Source organism: Bos mutus, chromosome 4, assembly GCF_027580195.1.
Source record: "Bos mutus isolate GX-2022 chromosome 4, NWIPB_WYAK_1.1, whole genome shotgun sequence".
Lineage (NCBI taxonomy): Eukaryota > Metazoa > Chordata > Mammalia > Artiodactyla > Bovidae > Bos > Bos mutus.
Window position 1 is genome coordinate 32,299,959 of NC_091620.1, and position 20,912 is coordinate 32,320,870.

General features: G+C 39.8%; 1 protein-coding gene across 13 annotated transcripts in view; it reads left to right on the top strand.

Annotated features, from left to right (window-relative positions):
• Positions 1 to 20,912, top strand: part of CADPS2 (calcium dependent secretion activator 2) — a 585,913-nt gene that overhangs the window by 496,305 nt on the left and 68,696 nt on the right. For all 13 annotated transcript variants that reach the window (XM_070369312.1, XM_070369316.1, XM_070369317.1 and 10 more), the window contains 2 exons: positions 15,639 to 15,780; positions 19,708 to 19,863. In XM_070369312.1, the coding sequence (XP_070225413.1) occupies positions 15,639 to 15,780; positions 19,708 to 19,863 (298 nt within the window). The remainder of the gene's footprint in view (positions 1 to 15,638; positions 15,781 to 19,707; positions 19,864 to 20,912) is intronic.

The following is a 20,912-nucleotide window of genomic DNA, read 5'->3' on the forward strand; positions in this document are numbered from 1 at the left end:
ATTTAGGTCATACCTGAATGGTCTAGTGGTTTTCCCTACTTTCTTCAATTTAAGTCTGAATTTGGCAATAAGGAGTTCATGGTCTGAGCCACAGTCAGCTCCTGGTCTTGTTTTTGCTGACTGTATAGAGCTTCTCCATCTTTGGCTGCAAAGAATATAATCAATCTGATTTCGGTGTTTACCATCTGGTGATGTCCATGTATAGAGTCTTCTCTTGTGTTGTTGGAAGAGGGTGTTTGTTATGACCTGTGCATTTTTTTGGCAAAACTCTATTAGTCTTTGCCCTGCTTCATTCCGTATTCCAAGGCCAAATTTGCCTGTTACTCCAAGTGTTTCTTGACTTCCTACTTTTTGCATTCCAGTGCCCTATAAAGAAAAGGACATCTTTTTGGGTGTTAGTCCTAAAAGGTCTTGTAGGTCTTCAGAGAACCGTTCATCTTCAGCTTCTTCAGCGTTACTGGTTGGGGCATAGACTTGGATTACTGTGATACTGAATTGTTTGCCTTGGAAACGAACAGAAATCATTCTGTTATTTTTGAGATTGCATCGAAGTACTGCATTTTGGACTCTTTTTTTTGACCATGATGGCTACTCCGTTTCTTCTGAGGGATTCCTACCCACAGTAGTAGATATAATGGTCATCTGAGTTAAATTCACCCATTCCAGTCCATTTCAGTTTGCTGATTCCTAGAATGTCAACATTCACTCTTACCATCTGCTGTTTGACCACTTCCAATTTGCCTTGATTCATGGTCCTGACATTCCAGGTTCCTATGCAATATTGCTCTTTACAGCATCAGACCTTGCTTCTGTCACCAGTCACATCCACAGCTGAGTATTGTTTTTGCTTTGGCTCCATCCCTTCATTCTTTCTGGAGTTATTTCTCCACTAATCTCCAGTAGCATATTGGGCACCTACTGACCTGGGGAGTTTCTCTTTCAGTATCCTATCATTTTGCCTTTTCATACTGTTCATGGGGTTCTCAAGGCAAGAATACTGCAGTGGTTTGCCATTCCCTTCTCCAGTGGACCACATTCTGTCAGACCTCTCCACCATGACCCGCCCGTCTTGGGTTGCCCCACGGGCATGGCTTAGTTTCATTGAGTTAGACAAGGCTGTGGTCCTAGGGTGATTAGATTGACTAGTTTTCTGTGAGTATGGTTTCAGTGTGTTTGCCCTCTGATGCCGTCTTGCAACACCTACCATCTTACTTGGGTTTCTCTTATCTTGGGCATGGCGTATCTCTTCACGGCTGCTCCAGCAAAGCGCAGCCATTGCTCCTTACCTTGGACGAGGGGTATATCCTCACCTTCCTGACCTTCAATGTGGGATAGGTCCTCTAGGCCCTCCTGTGCCCGCGCAGCCACGGCTCCTTGGACGTGGGGTTGCTCCTCCCTGCCACCACCCTTGGCCTCGAGCTTTAGCATTTTCATGCCCATTACCATTCTTATCAGCTTCCTCTCAAAAGACCTCACTCCATTTTTCAGTATTGCTCTGGAGTGTGGTGCTAAGTAGAACACAGTGCCCACAACATGACTTGAGTAACCCAGGCCCCAAGAAGAGCTGCCCATCTTCTGCCTTGTCTTCCTGCAGCCCATGACTGCCCTCTCTTTCCCAGGAGCTTAGTCACACTGGTGATACAGTTCACACTTGCTGTCTTTGAAAACTTCAGATCTTTTTCCTTCTCTCTTTCCAGGATATCACTACTCTCTATTTCTAGGTTTAAACTTAAATCGTTTTTTGGACTTTTATCTTTTTTTTTTAATTATTGATTTTGTTCATCACTCTAGTCCATCATTTCTTACCTTCCTTTGGTTATTCATCCCTTTGAGTCTATGCTAAAACTACAGCTCTTTTATTGGGAAAAAACATCTACATACATATGAAATTGTGTGTAATATTGGACTCCCCATGGACATCTGTATTTTGGATATCAGGGTAAGAACCTTTGTTTTTAGTGCCCAACAGATTCACATCTGTCTCTGCTAGTTGCTACCTGACTTTTGACAATCACTTAACCTTGGTAAACTTTAAGTTCTTTATCTATAAAATAAAGAAATAATAGTACGTGCAGTGTCATTGGTGGTGAGGATTAAAGAAGGCAATAGCTCATGTATAATGAATGCTAAACAAATATTTTAATATTAATCAGTTAAAATTTCAATCATGATTCCTTTAGCCATCTTATTCATTCTCTTATCCAATTTAATTTCCAAAAACATCTTATTAATAAGTCAAAGAACTAAGCTACAATTCCTACTTCAGTTTCAGCAACAATGTCTGCTCTTAGGAGTTGCTACACCCAGTTATCCATATGTGAATCATTTATTCTGCAAATTGTCTTCAACCAGTGTTTAAGTTCTAGTTTAGTTCCCTCCTGCCAGCTGCTGCTGCTGCTGCTAAGTCTCTTCAGTCGTGTCCGACTCTGTGTGACCCCGTAGACGGCAGCCCACCAGGCTCCCCCGTCCCTGGGATTCTCCAGCTAGCAGACTTCAAATAACCTTCTTCTTTCCCAGCCTCTTATCATCATTTTTTTCTGCTAAGAAATTACAAGTCAGGTTTAATATTGTCTTATGATAAATATATAGCAATAAACCTGCTGCCAAAAATGATGAATATATTATACATTAAGTCCCTAAATGAAAATAAATAAGTATAGGATTATTTCTAACATTGCTTTTCTCTACTTGTGTGAAAATTCAAGAATCAACCATATTTAAATTTATTAGAGGGTTATTTTAAGATGAAAATACTTATTAATGCTCACAGTAAAGATGATTTAACTTATTCAATATATTGCAATTTATTTATAGAGAAAACAAAATATGTTGTAGATTTCTTAGAAATTTTCTTGGGGAACCTCTGCTATGATGCCAGTAAATTAACATCTTTTAAATTTTATTTTTAAGATCTCTTAAAATGTCCAAAAAAAAAACACTAAAAGGGAAAAATTGATTTTAAAAGAGAATGTGATTTTTAACCAAATGTTTAATTCAAAAGAATGTCATATCCCTCTCCTGTTTAAACCATTTATATAATATTGGCTACTATCAAATGCATAACATAGTGTGTTTTGTCATTTTTGTACATGTTACTTAATCACACAGAAGCACTTATTAATGATCTCTTTTGAGTGCTGTCCATTTGGGGGGCAATTTTGCAGTTAGGTTTGATTTTGCAGTGATTAACATATTTTAGAAAGCATCAATTATTTCAGAGAAAAACAGCTCCTCTGTGTAGTCAGGTAAATAGAAAAGTTCCCCTGTGCCATAATTTCCTTTTGGTATTGGGAAAACGATGTGGTCTGGGGAATTGAAATAGAACACAGTAACTTTCAACTCAAACTCACAAGTTACCATCCAAAGCCAAGACCACTTAGTATTAATATCTCACTAGCTGCTAAGACATAAATTTTTTTGCTTGTAGTATAATAATGAAGAATATAATAATAATGAAGATTATTATTAATAATTATGTGTTTGTTTTATTAAATTCCTGAAGTGTTCAGATGATCGTTTAGTGAATTCAGTTCAAATGTTAAATGTCAACCTAAAGCTGCCCCCAAATTGTCCTTTTGGAAAGCTTATGGAAAAACATAAAATTTCTACCCTTTTACCACTGCGTCCCCAAAGAAAAATTCTTATATCACTGCCATGGCATGACAGTTTTTACCATATTGACCCAATTAGAATTATAGTCCAAATTCTAATTAATTTCAACCTTAACTAGTCAGGGGTAAATAGGAACAGATTGCTCTGAACTGTCCAGTCTTGTTAGGTGAGATAATTTGTTGAATAGCAGTGCTTACTGTTACCCCAGAGAAGGCAATGGCAACCCACTCCAGTACTCTTGCCTGGAAAATCCCATGGACGGAGGAGCCCGGTAGGCTGCAGTCCATGGGGTCGCTAAGAGTCAGACATGACTGAGCGACTTCACTTTCACTTTTCACTTTCATGCATTGGAGAAGGAAATGGCAACTCACTCCAGCGTTCTTGCCTGGAGAATCCCAGGGACGGGGGAGCCTGGTGGGCTGCCATCTATGGGGTCACACAGAGTTGGACACGACTGAAGCAAATTAGCAGCAGCAGCAGCAGCTGTTACCCCACATGTAGCATACCACTAATTATACAGAAATTTTAAATGGTTGTGATTTATTATTAATGATGTCACATACTTATGTCTGCTTTTCCAAAATAAAAATTACTAACATGCCTCTAACAGAGATATTAGTTAGAATTTGTGCTTTATTTGTGCTTAGAAGCCTTCTAGCTGAGTTGTCTTTGTTTTTTAATGAATAGTTTAGCTGTTCGCACTGGATGTTTACCATCTTTATTTTGTGAAAACATCTATGCTTTGATATTTAAAAATAATTGTTTATCTTTAGGGGAGTGGAGAGGATCTTAGGCAAACATCTTCATTTTCCATCTAGGGGGCGAGGTACCTGGGAGTAAGGTACCTCGTCTAGAGCTTGCTGACAGGAAGCCAGTACAGCAGTGAGTTGGAGCCTGACCACTTGGTCTGCAATAACAAATGCAATTCTGGGGACATTAGAAAATAAGATAATATTTTTAAAGCTAGTAGATTCTTTAAGCTTTTGAAAGTGAAAGTGTTAGTCACTCAGTCATGGCTGACTCTTTGTGACCCCATGGACTATAGCCCACCAGGTTCCTCTGTCCATGGAGTTCTCCAGGCAAGAATACCAGAGTAGGTTGCCATTTCCTTCTCCAGCGTGTCTTCCTGACCCAGGGATCGAACCAGTGTGTTCAGCATCACAGGCACATTCTTTATTATCTGTGCCACCAGAGAAGCCCATTTAAATTTATATTCCTGTCTAATAAAATGTTTATCAGGACTTTGAGTTATAGAGGTAGAAGAAGTAGGTTTGTTAAAGCATGCAGAAAGGACCAGATAAAGTATTATCTTAGCACATACACTATAAAACATCCATGACAAGAATTCCAGGGACTGAACAAATTAGAGGGGAAAGAGATTCAAGATAGCAAATTTGATTGCTGTTTTAAGGAGGGGAAGCAAAGAATTGTGTCTGGGGTAGGTGTGTTTCCTTCCAGTTGTGCATGATTAGGGAAAGTCTTAGACTTGAGAATCCTTAGAGATGCAACGTGATTTTCCTCAAGGGAAGAGTACCAGCTGCACCACAATTTTAGCTACTGTCCCCAATCTCCTGTCCCTCACAGGCTCATCCGCTGGTTCCCAGAGCAGAACTGATGAAGAAAACAAACTTGGGCTCCTTCATTTCTGTCCAAAAAAGGCTGAACTCCCGCTTGCCTCTCCACCCTGCCTCCATCCATCCTGATGCACTCCCCCAACTAAAGCCTTAATTAGATGGATAATCACTTTAAATGGTATCTAAGGAAACAGTTTTGAAAAAGAGATGTATTAAAATTAGTGAAAATAAATGTTTTCATAATGAAGCAATTAGCATGATAGTTGAATGATCCTGAATGACTGTGAAGCTGGTACAAATAGACTCTACCCTTGTGTGCTATATTCCACAATTGTCCTGTGGATAATAGGTAGGGCTAGTGACTGCTTCTGACAAATGAAAGCCAGATGCAAATAGCACAAATCATTCCTCTCAGGACTACCGAAAGGCAAACCCTTGGAGCTAGTCACCTTTTAATCTGTGGATATGCTAGCAAGTGGCAAATGACCATTCTATTGGGAACTGATTCCCAGGTGAAAAATACCATGGCGCTTCTTCTTTAATTAACAGCCTTTTTCACATTGCTAGCACATTAAAGCCATCCCAAAGAACACCCGTGCTTCTATAATCAGTGTCACAGCATCTCTGCCTAAACGAATAATAAATGTTCAGGTTCTACACTAAGTGAAAACCTATTCTCCAAGACTTTCACCTTCATAAAGATGGGCTCATAAAAATCGAAAAAAGAAAAATTGGAATGTGGTCTCATGAGGATAAAAAGGCTAGTGTTAATAATTAACAAGGAGAGTGAAGTGGAGTCAAATTAGCCATAATAGAGCCCAGAGTGACTGGCAAAGTCACCTCTCATTATCAAAAAACTCATTAAGAAATGAAGAGGTGGAAATCCCGCTGGGTTCTTCTCACACTTCGGCTGTATCAGAGATTATTTTTCAGATTTCTTTCAAATGAAGAACTGTTAGGTCACCATATTGTATATTAGGTTAATCTTCAAGCTTTGAAATATGGAGGGCTGGCACGTGCATGTCATTCTTCCTTCAGTGCTTAAATGAGCTGTATGTCTGAAATTCACAAATTAGTGTTTACAGATAGATCTGTACATGCATCTACTAGGAACAGTTGAATGTAACTTCTAGATTATAGCAGGGCTGTGTGCCCACTTAGATTTATAACGCTCTTACAAACGATGAAATGACCACTAAGATACGAAAATGACTCCGATCCCAAAGTTGATTAAATTCAAAATTATGTGTCACAACTTGTTTTACCCACCAGTACAGTAAAAGGAGGGTAAATGCAATGACTCACTAGTTTTGTTTATATTGAATTCTTCTCTAGAATCTTTACTCCATGTAGACATTAAATTTTAATCTATTTGTGTATTTTCTTAGAAGTTAGTGTTGCTGCCATATTCAATTGTTTCCATTACCAGGACGGTATTGAGGGACATAACCCCAAAGATCAGAGGGCTGTGTGTAACTGGAGTAAAATTCCAGACTTTCCCATTTGGCTTTAATACTAATCTCATGAAAGGCAGCATGAGAATTGCTAGACAACAAGACTTTCTGTTTATTTTTGCCTTAAGCCTTGCTGAATGTTCCCAGGTAGCTCTGTAGTAAAGAATCTGCCTGCCAATCAGGAGGCACCAGTTCAATCCCTGGGTCAGGACGATCCCCTGAAGAAGGAGATGGCAACCCACTCCAGTATTCTTTCCTGGAAAATCCCTTGGATTTTGGAAAATGGAGGAGCCTGGCAGGCTACAGTCCATGGGGTCCCAAAAGAGTTGGACATGACTGAGGACTAAAATAGAAGTTGCTGAATGATTATATTAGTTTGTTTTTCCCTGAGTTAATTCTATAAGAAACAGGATCTGAATGCCTACAATTTACCAACTCTCAGTCACCAAGATCAGATCAGATCAGATCAGTCGCTCAGTCGTGTCTGACTCTTTTCGACCCCATGAATTGCAGCACGCCAGGCCTCCCTGTCCATCACCAACTCCCAGAGTTCACTCAGACTCACATCCATCGAGTCAGTGATGCCATCCAGCCATCTCATCCTCTGTTGTCCCCTTCTCCTCTTGCCCCCAATCCCTCCCAGCATCAGAGTCTTTTCCAATGAGTCAACTCTTTGCATGAGGTGGCCAAAGTACTGGAGTTCCAGCTTTAGCATCATTCCTTCCAAAGAAATCCCAGGGCTGATCTCCTTTAGAATGGACTAGTTGGATCTCCTTGCAGTCCAAGGGACTCTCAAGAGTCTTCTCCAACACCACAGTTCAAAAGTATCAATTCTTCGGTGCTCAGCCTTCTTCACAGTCCAACTCTCACATCCATACATGACTGGTACATAAATAAAAAACAATTCCTGCCCTTGAAAAGGATATAATCTAATGGAGATAGGCATATACTACTATGCCCATCCATGGGCGCTACTATGGGCACTACTAAGTATAAAGCAACAGATTATAAAGCTGCGATTCAATTCTATGTACTACGTGCTCTGACATTTTTAATTATAGTTTTAAACTTGGATTTGTTGGATTTGTTGCCCCCCAAATTATAAACATTATAACATCAGTGCTCTCGCTCCTTCTAACCTCCTATCTTTAGGGAGAGAGAGACTTTTTAACAAGTGCCCTGGACTACTCTGGTGGTCTAATGGCTAAGACTCTGCACTCCTAATGCAGAGGACCCAGGTCCCATCCCTGGTCAGGGAACTAGATCCCATGTGCTGTAACTAAAAGATACTGCCTGCTACGACTAAGACCTGGAGCAGCCAAATAGACAAATAAATTTTTTTGAAACTGCACTGACAGGAAAGGGAGGGTTGGGTGTGGTTTTAGGAGGTTCTCATTCCTATATTGGAATTGGTATAAATTAAATATTACCAAACTATATGAAATTGCTGATCATGTTTTTAATTAATGGAGAGTGAAACCTGAAGAGTTTTCTATTTTACTTAAACTTCAGTGGGATGCTCTCAGAGTTTCCTTTAGGGGTTGGATTTTTATTGATACTTGTTCAGTAAACATATTTACTGAGTGGCTACTTAATATCCCAGACTCTTGGTTGGGTACTGTTCCTATATCTGAGTGGGGAGTACGTTGGGTTTGCTTTTGTGTGTGTGTGTGTGTGTTTTCTTTTTACATAATGCTGTTTTAGGCTACAGTCCTCCTGGTGTTTCTCCTGAACTTCATATTCATACTTCCTGTGATGGGGATCCCATTATATGCATCTGTCAACAGAAGAAAGTGAAAGTTGCTAGGCTGAGTCCGACTCTTTGCGACCCCATGGAGTTCCATGGACTCCATGGAATTCTCCAGGCCAGCATACGTGAGTGGGTAGCCTTTCCCTTCTCCCTAAAGGAGATACATGAACCCTAAACACAATACACAAACTCTTTTATCTACATATTCTTAATTTTTCCAGTGATTATTGTCTTAGTAATTGTTACTAAATGGATCAAGTTTAAATTCTCTGTTGAAATCTGACTGTTAAAGGCCTATGACGAGTACTTTTGTAAATGTAAGACTCTTTGGGGTATGTAAATAATCAACACTAATTTATTATTGGAATTAATTAATTAATGCTCAAAATAATTGGGCACATCTGCACCCCAGTTTACCTTTTATTTAAGCCTTTTACTTTTTTTTTTGCCATTTCTAATTGTACTGTTGGGCTTGATGTCATTGATGCTCCCTATTTTCGACAAAGTGGTATTTGGAAAACATGGAATCTTTTGGAAAAAAATACTTTTATCAACAAAGTAGATGCTAGTCTTCCACTTACGTTCTCATAACCACTATGTGAGAATCCTTCTGAGCAGTTCTTTCTACTTCCACACCTCTGGTATAAGGTCATGACATTCTTGAATGATGCTGTGTTGAGAACCTGCCTCTTCCAATGAGCTGTTGCAGTGGAAGCCTTGTAAAGGCTTGATTTGGACAGGTGGCAGTCCCAAATCCTAACCCATCCTCATTACACCATATGGGGAAGATAGACACACTCATTCTGATGCCTGGGGCTATGTATTAAGAGGGCTTTTGACAGTGTCTGATAGGAGTGGGATGCAAACTGGCATATGGGCAACTGAGAAAAGGAGCATACATTTACATACACAAGTATAGTGTCGTCTGTATCCAGGGAGTCTTGCTTTTTGAAACCGAGTCCTCTCTCTCTCTTTGCCTTTCTATGTGTATTTTCTCTTCATTTCTTCTCATTTTTCCTCTTCCTTTCTCTCCTCTGTCCCATCTCTCCCTTCATCCTTCCTTGCCTTTTACTAAAGAAGTAGTACTACCAGTTGCCAATTTTCTAAAACTTTGGAACTTGTGTTTATAATTTGATATTTTTAATAAAAAAGGAAAGCTCTGCTAAAATGTGAGCAAACTTTTGGCCAGAATTCAACACTTGTGACTGTACTTAGGAAATAAGGGAAATCTCCGTTTTCTCCTAATTCTGCAGGATGTAATAGTCTCCTGTCAAGTCATAACTGAACAGAAGAAATACTCCCTTTGGTACATTCACTAAAATAAGAGACATAGAATTCCCTGGAGGTCCAGTGATTAGGATTCCAGGCTTCCATTGCTGGGACCCCGGATTTGGTCACTGGTCAGGCAATTAAGATCCCACAAGCGTGCCCAAAGGAATAATAATAATGAAATAAGAGACACAAAATTGACATTTATATCCAGTAGAGGAGCTTGCCCAGGTGGTTTAGTGGTAAAGAATCCACCTGCCAAGCAGGAGGCACATGTTCGATTCCTGAGTCAGGAATATCCCCTGGAGAAGGAAATGGCAACCCACTCCAGTATTCTTGCCTAGAGAATCCTATGGACAGAGGAGCCTGGTGAGCTACAGTTCATGAAGTCACTTCAGTCACATCCTACTCTTTGTGACCGTATGGACTGTCGCCCGCCAAGCTCCTCTGTTCATGAGATTCTCCAGGTAAGGATACTGGAGTGGGTTGCCATGCCCTCCTAGAGGATCTTCCCAACCCAGGGGTCAAACCTGTGTCTCCTCTGGCTGCCGTATTGCCCATGAATTCTTTACTACTGAGCCACCAGCGGAAGCCCAGGCTACAGTCTATGGGGTCACAAAGAGTTAAACACAACTTAGTGACTAAACAACAATGAATATCCAGTAGAATCCTTAGCAGTCTAATATTGAACATACTGGTCTAAAAATAGGATTTCTTATAAAAGTATTTAGTACTGTATATTTTATCTAAAATATGAAAAGATACACAGGCCTTGATACATTCTTATACAGAATAATAATGTAGTAACTATATAGTAATTTTAGAGTATTCAAGTCATTCATTCAACAAAGATTTGAACACTTGCTCTGAGACACGGATTTTGTTGAGTACTAAGAATACAGACACGGTCCCTTCTTCATGGACCTTGCACCCTTATAGGAGGAAAGAGGTAACATCATCAAGTACAGAAGTATAGCATGGACCACAGTAGAAGCCTGTGCAGGGTGAAGAATAAACAGAGGAAACCAGTAATTTGGCAAAAGGACAACAGAATGAAGCATTTCAAGAGAGACTTAGACTGGAAAGTGTCTACTTGAACTAAACCATCAGAATCATTATGGCTGGACCACAGGAAGTAAGGGAGTCAGGTAACCAAAATGAGCTGGAGAGGTCATATTAAGATACCTCATAGATGGCTTTCATTTCATGCTAAGGCTTTTGAAGTTTGTCTTGAGGATCCATTTAAAAATTATAATCTTTAAGAGATACATTCTTTGTTTCATATTTTAGCACACTCCTCTGCTTGAGATTTTAAGAAGATGAATGGGCAGAAGGAAAATTAGGTGCCTAAGACCAGTTAGGAAATTATTGCATTAGCCAAGACGGGAGATGAGAGGGTTGGACCTAGGACAACAGCAGTGTTGATGAACAGAAAGATGAGATGTGCTAGAAAGATAGTAAGGATATAAAATATGCAGGTTCTCACTCCTAATTAGACATTGGAACTGAAGGAAAGCCCTCTGGTACAACTTCCAGGTTGCCAGTATATTGATCAGGTGGATGATCTGTTTTTATTCCTGGGTTCAAAATAAGAGAAGAGAAATAGGCTTGTTTAACAAGATAATGAATCCAGTGCTTATCAAGTATATCAAAAAAAAAAGAGAGCTCTTACTAGAAATAATCTGAGTCAACTGCTACTTAATCTTAGAATCATTATAACATGTAATAACATAATAATCGTGTGTGATTCTCCTTATGTGCTTCATTTTAACAAACTAAGCATGACTTAATAGCCAACATAGCTAATCTCTAAATGTACAATAAAGTAGCATTTGAATTAATGAGGTAAAGTGCTCATTTGTAGATGTAAAATTTGTTTCATAAGAGAGCGCTCTTTCCAGAAATACATTTGAGACAACTGCTACTTAATCTTAGAATCATTGTAACATTTAATAGTAACTGAGCATGATTTTCCTTACGTGCGTTTTCATCTTAACAAACTAAGTATGGCTGAATAGCCAACTTACCTAATCTCTAAATGTGTAGTAAAGTAGCATTTGAACTGATGAGGTAGACTGCTCATTTGCAGTGAAATGATTTGTTAACATTAGTCAGTATTTTGGCTTTGGTATAGTTCAAAATAATGATGCTATTTAATAGTACCTATCAGGATGCAACTGCTGAAGAAGCAATCGGCTACCCACTCCAATATTCTTGGGCCTTCCTTGTGTCTCAGCTGCTAAAGAATCCACCTGCAATGTGGGAGACCTGGGTTAGATCCCTGGCTTGGGAAGATCCCCTGGAGAAGGGAAAGGCTACCCACTCCAATATTCTGACCTAGAGAATTCCATAGACTGTATAGTCCATGGAGTGGCAAAGAGTCGGACATGACTGAGCGGCTTTCACTTTCATCAAGATGCAAAGCCTAAGGTTCTTTATACTTTTTATTCAGAGGCCATATAAATAAAGGTTTAGGCACACAGTCTATCTGTACAGCCATGTAAAATTGTCCATGAAATTGTTCTTTCAATGTGTATTATAAGCACACTGAATATTTTCACAGTGTTAGTTCACTTTTATTTATTGAAATATAGTGGATATAAAATCTTATATATTACAGATGTACAGGGCTTCCCAGGTGGTGCTAGCGGTAAAGAATGCACTGCCAGTGCAGGAGACACAAGACACACAGGTTTGATCCCTGGGTCAGGAAGATCCCCTGGAGTAGAAAATGGCAACCCACTCCAGTATTCTTGCTTGGAAAAAATTCCATGGACAGAGGAGCCTGGCAGGCTGTGGTCCATGGGGTCACAGAGTCAGACATGACTGACTGACTGAACACGCACACACATACATGGGTGTACCGTGCAGTGATTAACAATTTTTAAATGTTACACTCTGTTTATCTTTACTGTGAAATGTGGGCTATATTTCCTGTGTTTTTCAAGGTATCACTGGAGCATACTCTTTTATTTTCTATTGGAGGGTAATTGTTTTACAGTGTTGTGTTGTTTTCTACCGTACAACAGCAAGAAACAGCCATAAGTGTACACATGTCTTTTCCCTCCTAAGCCTCCCTGCCAACCCCCCATTCTACCCCTGTAGGTCATCACAGAGCTCCCCTTGCTAAACAACAGCTCCTGCTAGCTGTGTGTTTTATACACTGAAATGTGTATGTATAAATGTGTATGTATGCCGAGCTCTCTCAGTTCATCCCGCCCTCCTCTTCCCGCACTGTGTCCACAAGTCTGTTCTCTGCGTCAGTGTCTCTGTTCCCCTGGAGCTTATTTTATACCTGGTTGTTTATACCTCTTCCCTGGAGTAGGACATGGCACCCCACTCCAGTATTCTTGCCTGGAGAATCCCACGGACAGAGGAGCCTGGTGGGCTGCAGTCCATGGGGTCGCAAAGAATCGGACACGACTGAAGCGACTTAGCATGCACACGCCTCTTAGTCCTCTTCCCCTTCCTACTGGTAACTACTATTTTGTCCTCTATATCTGTGAGTCTGTGTATTTTTTATCTACTAGATAAGTACATTTTTAAGATTCCACATGTAATGATATTATATTCTATTTGTCTTTCTCTGTCTGACTTATTTCACTTAGCATCAGTTCAGTGCAGTTCACTCTCTGCTTTTTAGGCTTAGTTAAAATACCATCTCTTAAGAAATACCTTTGCTAACCAAAGAGTATTTTTTTAAATGAATACATTTTCACTTTGAAGATTATTTAAAGTAATCACAACTGAGTTTAGGATGTCCCCTTGAGAAATATGTACTATCATCTAAAAAATGACAAATTCTTTGCTGACAGTTGCTTAGCATTACTTTCCTACAGAAAGTATTTTCCTACAGAATTTCTCTTCATTCATGGTGCAACTTGGGCACACACTGTGTTAGTTCCAGTTACCACAACAGAATACCTCACACTGGGTGGCTTATAAGTCACAGAAATTTCTTCCTTACAGTTCTGGAGGCTGGGAAGTCTGACATCAAAGCACCAGCAGATTCAGTGTCTAGGGAGGGCTAGATTTCCTGGCTCACCACCAACCATCTTCTCACTGTAACTTTACACGGTGAAAGGGTCGAGGGATTGTCTCTAGGGTCTCTAAGAAGGGCCCTGATCCTATTGTTGAGGGCTCTGCCCTCAACCTAGTCACTTCCCAAAGACCCCGTCTCCTAATACCATCATATTAATGTGCTTACCGTCCTCAGTCACTCAGTTCTGTCCAACTCTTTGCAACCCCAAAGATTGTAGCCCAGTGCGCTGCTCTGTCCATGGGATTTTCCAGGCAAGACTACTGGAGTGGGTTGCCATCTCCTTCTCCAGGGGATTTGCCAGACCCAGGGATTGAACCTGTGTTCTGTGTCTCCTGCTTTGTGGGTGGATATTTTACATGCTGAGCCATTGGGGAATGGGAGTTAGGATTTCAACATACGAATTTTGGACATGGACATTCCATCCACAGCACTGACTATTCTAAAACAGTTATGACCTGTGCGTAGAAAGCAGCCATCTCTTAGTGGAGGTAAAGTGCATCTTGTCCAGCAGTCCTGTCCTAGTAGTATTGATTCTTAGACTCCTGCAATGGCATTAGGTAGGATGTTTATTCTACTTCATCACAATTCACTAAAGACTAATGGACAACTAAAAAATGCATGGGATATGCTGACTCTTTTTACTTACACACATGGAGAAGTGAGTGATTAAGAAAAATTTCACAAATAACTAAAAAGTTCATAAAGTGGAATAGACATTCCCAAGGCCACAGTCACCCTCCTGGTGAGTTAAACTAGTATATCTCTTAGAAGCAAGCAGACTTAATTGAATAGGTTTAGTTCTGTGATTGGAGAAGGCGATGGCACCCCACTCCAATACACTTGCCTGGAAAATCCCATGGACGGAGGAGCCTTGTAGGCTGCAGTCCATGGGGCCGTGAAGAGTCAGACACGACTGAGCGACTTCACTTTCACTTTTCACTTTCATGCATTGGAGAAGGAAATGGCAACCCACTCCAGTGTTCTTGCCTGGAGAATCCCAGGGACAGGGGAGCCTGGTGGGCTGCCATCTATGGGGTCGCACAGAGTCCGACACGACTAAAGTGACTTAGCAGCAGCAGCAGCAGCAGCAGTTCTGTGATACACAGCATACCACAGGGATTATGTATACATGCTAAATCTTTTCAGTTGTGTCTGACTCCTGCCACCTCGTAGACTCTCGCCCGCCAGACTCTTCTGTCCGTGGGACTCTCCAGGCAAGAATGTGTGTTAGTCGCTCAGTCGAGTCTGACTTTGCGACCCCATGGACTGTAGCCCACCAGGCTCCTCAATCCATGGAATTCCCCAGGCAAGAATACTGGAGTGTGTTGCCATTTCCTTCTCCAGGGGATCTTCCTGACTAAGGGATCAAACCTAGGTCTCCTGCATTTCAGGCAGATTCTTTACCATCTGAGCTACAGGGACTTTCCCAGTATTCCCAGGCAAGAATACTGAAGTGGATTGCCATGCCCTCCTGGATCTTCCTGACTCAGGGATCTAATCCCCATCTCTTATGTTTCTTGGATTGGCAGGCGGGTTCTTTACCACTAGAGCCACCTGGGAAGCCCATGAGGATTAGAACGCTGGTTAATTGCCGTATTTACATGTGTTAAGATCTTTAGGGCACTCCACAGTTCGTTTGACTCTCCAACAAGTGGCCAAATGCCTCGTGAGCTAATCCTTTTAGAAAATAAAACCATACCACCTGCCAGGAAGGTTTTATAGAGATACATTTATGGTTTTTACAGCATATGGAGATGGTGACTACACTTCTTGGTTAGTTTTCATTGCATGATATCCCGTATGAGGAACAAAGCCCATTATTCTCTGTATTTTATTGGTTCTGTGTGATACGCTTTCCAGAAAAGTTTTTCATCCGTATTTTCCAGATGCCTGCTATAAGCCCTCTGACAAACTCTGTTTCTGCTTGACTATTTCAGCACTTTTATGTAATGGAAAATTTCATAAACACTTGCAAGAAATCTTTGTGCCGTTGGTTGTCCGCTACGTGGATCTCATGGAGTCCTCCATCGCTCAGTCAATTCACAGAGGTTTTGAGCAAGAGACATGGCAGCCTGTCAAGTAGGTATCTTGCAATAGTGTCCACAGAGCCCCTGTCTCTTCTGTCCTGCCCTTATGACTTTACACATGGCCATCTGTAGTTATTGCTTATGGTGGTCCCTTCCCACGTTGTCTGTTTCTTTACAGGAATATCGCCAACAGTCTTCCCAATGTAGCTCTTCCAAAAGTTCCAAGTCTGCCTCTTAATCTTCCACAGATTCCTAGCTTTTCTACTCCTTCGTGGATGGCTTCTTTATATGAGTCCACGTGTGTATTCCTCACTTCTTTCCTGGTGGTGTGTTAGCTGGTGCATGGCCTGGGCTGTGTTCTGTGCAAATGTGTTTAGATTGCATGGCATTTATCTTCATTGGTTGAGGAATACTGTGTTTTGGTTTTATTTGTTTGAGTTTTTGAAGCTATTAAGCTAAGCTTAGCATATCGATGATACATAATATAGATTTTCTTTTTAAAAAAAAAAAAGTACTCCCAGCTTTGATGTTCATATGTGATCTGTGGGGCAGGGTCATTTTGCGCCCTAGGTTGTGCCTCTAGTGTAAGTGGTATAACCGGAGTGTTCCATATTCAGGCAAGCAGTGTGGTTAGCGCTGTGTATGTCCAGGATCCTTTGTTGCCTCCAGTTGTGTGATTTATCTTGTCTATGTAGAAAAACCTTTGTAAGAACAGTTTTAAGAACACAATCTTTTCCTGCTTTTATGTTAGTCTCACCTTTAAAGAAACAATCATGCAGGTTGCAGATAAGGGTTTGTCCCTTGTTTCTCAGCACCAGCGAGTCTTCTTTTGTCCTTTCATGTACCATTTGTTGCATCTTGTTATTTTTAAATAATCTTTATATCATTACAAGCCATATTTATTAACTCCAGATTGTCACCAGCCTCCCTATTGCAGATTTGGTAAATGAGAGTCATTAAAGTGAAAAGGACGTGGGCTTTGAAATCGATCAGCCTTACTTTTAGATCCTTATGCATCATTAGCTTAGCTTATTCATCATTAAGTCTTCATTAACCTCAGTTTCCTCAACTCTAAAATGGTTATGACATCTAATTTAAAGATGTTTTGGGAGGATTAAAAAAAAACTGTGAAAAGAGCCTGGCACAGCCTAGGGTCTCCATAAATGATAACTACTATATAACTACAATCTACGTTATGATTGTTATTAGCATAATTATTATTACATTATCACCAATCATCATTATTACCCATAACTGAATGGTTTCCAAAAGTTTGAGCCTCACAGAAGTGAAATGAACTCAGTAATACCCCATGCTTTGCACAAGATCTCACATGAAGTCAGCTAGAAAAAATAATAATTCAAAGAAGAAAATTAGCTATCATTAAGTGAGATAGAAGGCCAAATTCTTTACCTTGGTTAAGCCTTGTGACAACCCTGTGAGGTAAATATCACTTTCCCCAACAGGAAACTAAGTCACCAAGAAGTTAAAAGGCAGAACTCACAGTCAGCAAATGACAGGCTTTGAACCCACATGTGTATAAATCATCTTCATAGATGCTCCTCTAAATCTCTCCCTGTCTATAGAATTCTGGCTTTTTTAGCTCTAGGAGTGAATGCCAGTAAGGTAAGTTACTGCTGGCATTTTCAGGAAATTATCTCACACTCCATTTTTCACATTTGGATTCTTTAACCTGCGATTAATACTTTTAGGGATAGGTTACTAATCAGAAGTTATTTTAAAATGAAAAAGTTATTAATAAATTGCAGGTTATACATGCCAGCTTGAGAGAAAACCTATTTACATTTTTCATCTATTTAATTGTAACAAACACTTGTTACCTTAATTACATTTCCAATTGAGCATATGTATCATTTAGAATCATTCTGTAACAGGATCAAAGAACAAAAAACATATATCCATATTCTCTATAAAGGTTTGTTTGTCACATATAATGAGAAAGTCAATTTTTATTAGAATTATACCTTTACTATTTGGGGTTTTATCTTAATGGTGGGTTTTGTTGCTGTTGTTTTGTTGAAAAATTATAAGAAATAAATTTGCTTCTTTGCCAATTACATCCAATTACTCTTAAAACATAGTTCTTCTAATCTACCAAACTGCACACTGTAAATGTATCAGAGGATTTTGCTTCATGATCTTTTTCACTTATTTTTATTATATAAGTGGCAAAATGAATTAAATATAGTGTTTTCTCAAACTTTTTTATAGCAGTGTCAGTCTGGTTCTCTGGTTCTTTTGTTTAATGATACTTTTGGGGCACTGAATATTAAGGTTTGGAGACAGTAAGTGAAGAAAGTGCTGTGAGTAATGTTCACTGCTTTGCTGTGATTGCTCCCTTGAGAATTTAACTCTGAGGACATCTTGGCTAGACGAGGAGATCATGAGGAATTACTGGCAGAATGGGAGGATGAGAGCAGAGTAGATTGGTGATGGAGCTGAGATGCTGAGGCTGTGGGGGAGCAAGGGCATAGAAATAAGCCTTTAATTAGCCAGAGCAGGAGGTGATTGTTTTTAAGCTGACTAATTAAGATATGTTTAGCTAAACAATGTGGTTATTTAAAAGAATTTTTCTTTATAAAAATTTTCCACTGTGCCTTTGTGATAAATTAGTTTATCTTAAAATTTTTCTTTTACACACCTGAAATATAAATTTCAGGTTAGTATATGTTAAATGTTGGAAAGCTAAGCAGAAATGAATCATACAGCAGTTTTTGTTTCTTTTTCTATTGTTCTCTTTTATAATTAAGTTGCAGTATACATAGGACTGTTATTTTCAAATCATCTCTTTTCCTCTTAGGCTGTATACTAGGTTAATGGGAAAGTAAATAATACTATCATTGGCCCAAATATTATATACTCTGACACAAATTACCTCCTTGCATGGTGTGAAAACATGGTCCCTAGAGTAACCTTTGGAGAAGGCAATGGCACCCCACTCCAGTGCTCTTGCCTGGAAAATCCCATGGACGGAGGAGCCTGGTAGGCTGCAGTCCATGGGGTCGCTAAGAGTTGGACACGACTGAGCAACTTCACTTTCACTTTTCACTTTCATGCATTGGAGAAGGAAATGGCAACCCACTCCAGTGTTCTTGCCTGGAGAATCCCAGGGAAGGGGGAGCCTGGTGGGCTGCTGTCTATGGGGTCGCATAGAGTCGGACACGACTGAGGCGACTTAGCAGCAGCAGCAGCAGAGTAACCTTTACCATAGTGGTGAAGGCATAGCAGACCTTGGCTTCTTGGTTAGATAGATGGAAGGACCTGAAATATATGATGTTGCTCCAACTTGAGAGCACCTTGCATATCTTTTCTCTGTTAGACCATACCTTGTAGTAAGTCAGGTTTAATTATGAGCTAGAAAAGGCCCAAAGCATTTCAAAATAGAGGCAAGATTTGCTTCCCTACCCACTTTATTATTTCCTTCCTGGTACCTGTTTCACCTTTACCTGTAACTGAGAAATTTAAAACCCTGAAGGCAACATACATGAAGACAAACAGAAGCCATCATGATGACAGAAGCATACGTGCATGAGTTGAGTAAAGCTCATAGTTGCCATCATATGGATTTTCTTGCATAAAACATACTTCTTTGAATTTCTGGGAGAAAGTATGTATTTTATGTTTATCCTAGAGGTTGGTAAAGAACATTTGTCTGTTCCTATATATATAATTTTATTTTTTTCTTTGGTAAAGATCATTACCTATTATTTGACCCCTTTGTATGAAACTTTACTGCTGTATTTCTATTTTGTTCTCCTTGCCTTGCCTCATGCATTAAGAAGAAGTAAAAAGGGAAAATTAGGAGGCTGAGCAAAGAAAATATTGATCATTAGAAGTTTTATGTAGCATTTTTTCACTGACAACAATTGATACAGAAAAAAATATAATAATAATGTATGGGTGATCCATGTAGATAATAGTGGAAGTTCACAATGTTCCTTCTTCCTTTTTCTTCTAGCAATGGCTCAGCAACATCAGAAGACCTTTTTTGGAAACTTGATGCACTGCAAATGTTTGTCTTTGATCTTCACTGGCCAGAACAAGAATTTGCCCATCACTTAGAGCAAAGACTTAAACTAATGGCCAGTGACATGATAGAAGCCTGTGTCAAAAGGTAGATATATATTTTCAAGTTGCTGCTTACTCTGCCAAGCACCCAAAATACCACATTTCACCAAGTACCTTTTACATAGCTATCACAAGAAAGGTTTCAATATGTATAGCTTTTCCAAAATTTAAAGGACGTTACGTACTTCGACCTAAACTCTGAGGATGAATGTGCTTGGTGCAATTGGCCCACTACTTTTTTTCAGGTCTCCTAACATTGCCCGTGGGGCTTCCCAGGTGGCGCTGGTGGTAAAGAACCCACCTGCTAATGCAGGAGACATCAGAGAAGCGGGTTCCATCCCTGGGTTGGGAAGATCCCCTGGAGGAGGGCATGCAACTCACTCCAGTATTCTTGCCTGGAAAATCCCATAAACAGAGGAACCTGGTGGGCTACAGTCCATGGAGTCACAAGGAGTTGGACACAACTTAGTGACTAAACAATAAATCATTGCTCTCAGCCATAGTACCCATACCCGTATTAATCCTTTCTGTTGTGCTTATTGTTATCTCTGGGAATGCTGTACTTTAAATCCCCAAGGCAGTGCATCCTGAGACACATGGAAGAGATCTGTTAAGTACTTTATGAATTATGTACCGTGTTCACGCGCTGTGAAATGGCGTGGCAAACTTCAATGATGATCATTGCCATCAATTGTTCTGTTTTCTGGTATTCTCTATCCACATCAGATGAGTTCCAAGTGTCCACTTACATTCTTCAGAACTTAACCAGAAATAAGTTATGAAGCTTTGAATTCTTCCACATGCGCTTTCATTGTATTTAATATTTTTACAAAATCAGCATTTCATCCTAATTAGCATGATTTTCCCCATTGCCTTTGTTCATGAGATATACAAGAGCAATGCAGGCAGCATATTGAAATAACAAATTCTGGTTGGAGCAACTGGATAATACTGAAATCTTCAAAGCAAGGAAAATTCTCTCTTTAAAATAATGTTTAATGGCTTTGTAAAGCAAAGCCATGAATTAGATTATTTAATGTTTAAAAAATATCAGGTTTGGCATCTGTGATTCTATTGTATCAAATCTATGAATAT